The sequence below is a fragment of the Prunus persica genome, chromosome G6, assembly GCF_000346465.2.
Source record: "Prunus persica cultivar Lovell chromosome G6, Prunus_persica_NCBIv2, whole genome shotgun sequence".
NCBI classification, from domain to species: Eukaryota; Viridiplantae; Streptophyta; class Magnoliopsida; order Rosales; family Rosaceae; genus Prunus; species Prunus persica.
In genome coordinates this window covers 24,096,070-24,098,482 of record NC_034014.1, presented here as the reverse complement: position 1 = coordinate 24,098,482, position 2,413 = coordinate 24,096,070, and the positions used below count along the sequence as shown (strand labels likewise).

At 36.8% G+C, this 2,413-nt stretch overlaps 1 protein-coding gene across 1 annotated transcript in view; it reads left to right on the top strand.

The window, feature by feature from the left end:
- The window catches only part of LOC109949735, a 2,000-nt gene continuing 1,136 nt past the window's right edge, over positions 1,550 to 2,413 (top strand). Inside the window, exons 1-2 of the mRNA XM_020565859.1 lie at positions 1,550 to 2,141; positions 2,342 to 2,360. Of these exons, the coding sequence (XP_020421448.1) occupies positions 1,550 to 2,141; positions 2,342 to 2,360 (611 nt within the window). The remainder of the gene's footprint in view (positions 2,142 to 2,341; positions 2,361 to 2,413) is intronic.

The following is a 2,413-nucleotide window of genomic DNA, read 5'->3' as shown; positions in this document are numbered from 1 at the left end:
TACAAAATTAGTGAATCACCCAATGTAGACATGAAACTATAAATATCCCTTACATGATCTTAATCACATATAAACACACCCCAAAACACACCCAATGTAGAAAGCTGTCTATTCTTGTATTTTATTTTCTATGTTAGATTACGTTTTTGACCTTCTTGGTTCGAATATTTTGAAACATGCCCAAAACTCGCCAGCCTAGGATAGGAATTTCTTGAAATTTACGTTGGTGACCTCGTAACAGAAACCTGTTTGGCAGCCTCAGCAGATCGAATATTCCAAGCGAGCTTCGTTCACTTCTTCGAACGAAGGAAGCTTCGTTCATCTCTTTGAACGAAACGAGTTTCGTTCACCTCTTCGAACGAAGCTCAGTATGATGTGGTTCCAGATCTTCTTTTTCGATTCTTCTGAGCTTAGTATGGCGTAGATTGGAGTTCTATTGCTTCAATTTCTTTTTCTTTCTTGTTTGATTTGGTGATTTTTGGATTGATATGCGCTGCATGAGACTCGATTGGAGCTTGGTGAGATCTGTGATCTTCGATTTTTGAGGTATTCGATTTTTTCTTGTGAATTCATATTCGATTTTGGAGGTATTCGATTATATTGTAGTCTGCTTTTTGGTGATTTGATGCTCGATTAATTAAGTTGCTGATTAGGTTTTCGTTTCTTTTTGTTTATAATTTGGATTGATTTCAGATTCGTTTTGATTGTGGATTTGCTCTTGTGTTTTGGTTTGAGCTGTGGTGAAAAATTTGTGTTATTCGATTTAATTGAGGTATGCTTTTTCAGTTGAATCTGAGTATATTCGTGTTTTTTCTGTTTATGCGCTATTGGTTTTTGAGTCGACTATAATTCATTGTTAATGCACTCGGCATCCACTGTTATTACTAGTAGTCATTTTTGTTTTGTTTGTTGTTTTTTTGTAGAGATATATATGGATGATTCGAGAGTGGCGAAGTGCACCTATGGTGCTGGAACTTTAATGCTTATTTTGTCTTCAACTACTACTTTTGATTGGTTGTCCAACGAGTTGTGTAGTAGGTTTAAGCTTAAGTTAGGTCATTTTGAGTTGAGGTACTCTTTTATGGATTGCTCCAATTGTTTGTTGGAATCGGACGATGATTTGAAAATCATGTTTATGGTATGTGGACTGATGAAGGATCAATTAATTCACATTGCTGTTAGGGATAAGGCTGTAGTGAATCATGTTCAAACTGTTAATACGAACATGATTGCTTCTCCTTTTTTGTTGGAGTCTGCTCCTAACAATTACAGTTTTGCACAATATGAGGATACATGTAAAGATTCAAGTCAAACTGGTAGTATTGTTGATTCAAGTGCTGCTTCTTCTTCTTGTTTGAGTATGGATTTTTATGGTATTAGCAGTGAGTTTGGAAATGAATATTTAGGCAAATATGGTAGTTGTGGAGGGCGTAAATATTTGTCTACTGATTGGGAGGGTTATATTACTCATGAGGGTCAGAAGTTTGAGGCTGGAGTTTGTGAATTCCGTGATAAGTTGGCTAAGTACGCGATTGAGAATGGTTTTAAGATGAAGTATTTGAAGAATGAGCCTCGTCGTGTTACTGCTGTGTGTGCTAAGAAGGAATCAAATGGCTGTGAGTGGAATGTGCATGCTGTTAAGTCCAATGTAAATGGATTTTTCTACATTAAGAATTTAAATAATGTACACAGTTGTAGTGGTTTGATCCGTGAGAAGAGAAATAAGGCAATGGGGTCTCGTTTGGTGTCTTCAATTGTCAAAGATAAAGTTCGTAGCAATCCTTTGGTAAGGCCTATTGAGCTAATTACTGATTTGAAAGAAAATTATGGATTGGATGTCCCTTATCATGTTGCGTGGTATGGGAAGGAGTCAGCTACTAAGGATTTACATGGTGATGAGGAGTTGTCTTATGCTCACCTGCCTTGGTATGTTGATGTTTTGAAGGCCAGCAATGTCGGGTCTCATTGTGTGCTTGACTGTGGCGAGGATGGTTCTCGTTTCCAGCGGATCTTTATATGTTATAAGGCCTCCATTGATGGTTTTCGATGGTGTAGGCCTATGCTGTTTATTGATGGTACTTTCGTTACAAACAAGTACAAGGGTACTCTTCTAGGAGCTACTGCAAAGAATGGGAATAAAGGTATGTAATGTAAATGATTTAGTTGTTGACTTCCATTGAGTAGTATGAACAGTATAGGTATGCAAATGTAAATGCTGTAGTTGTTGACTTCCAGTTAGTGGTATGAACAATTGTTATACTGTTTGTTGACTTCCATTGAGTGGTATGAACAGTTTCTATACTGTTCATACCCTGCATCTGAGTATTTTTATGCATTGTAGTTTTACTCTGCTTCATGTGGTAACACTGTTAGCTCTTGCAATGTTCAAACTAACTAATATATTTCTCTGTTT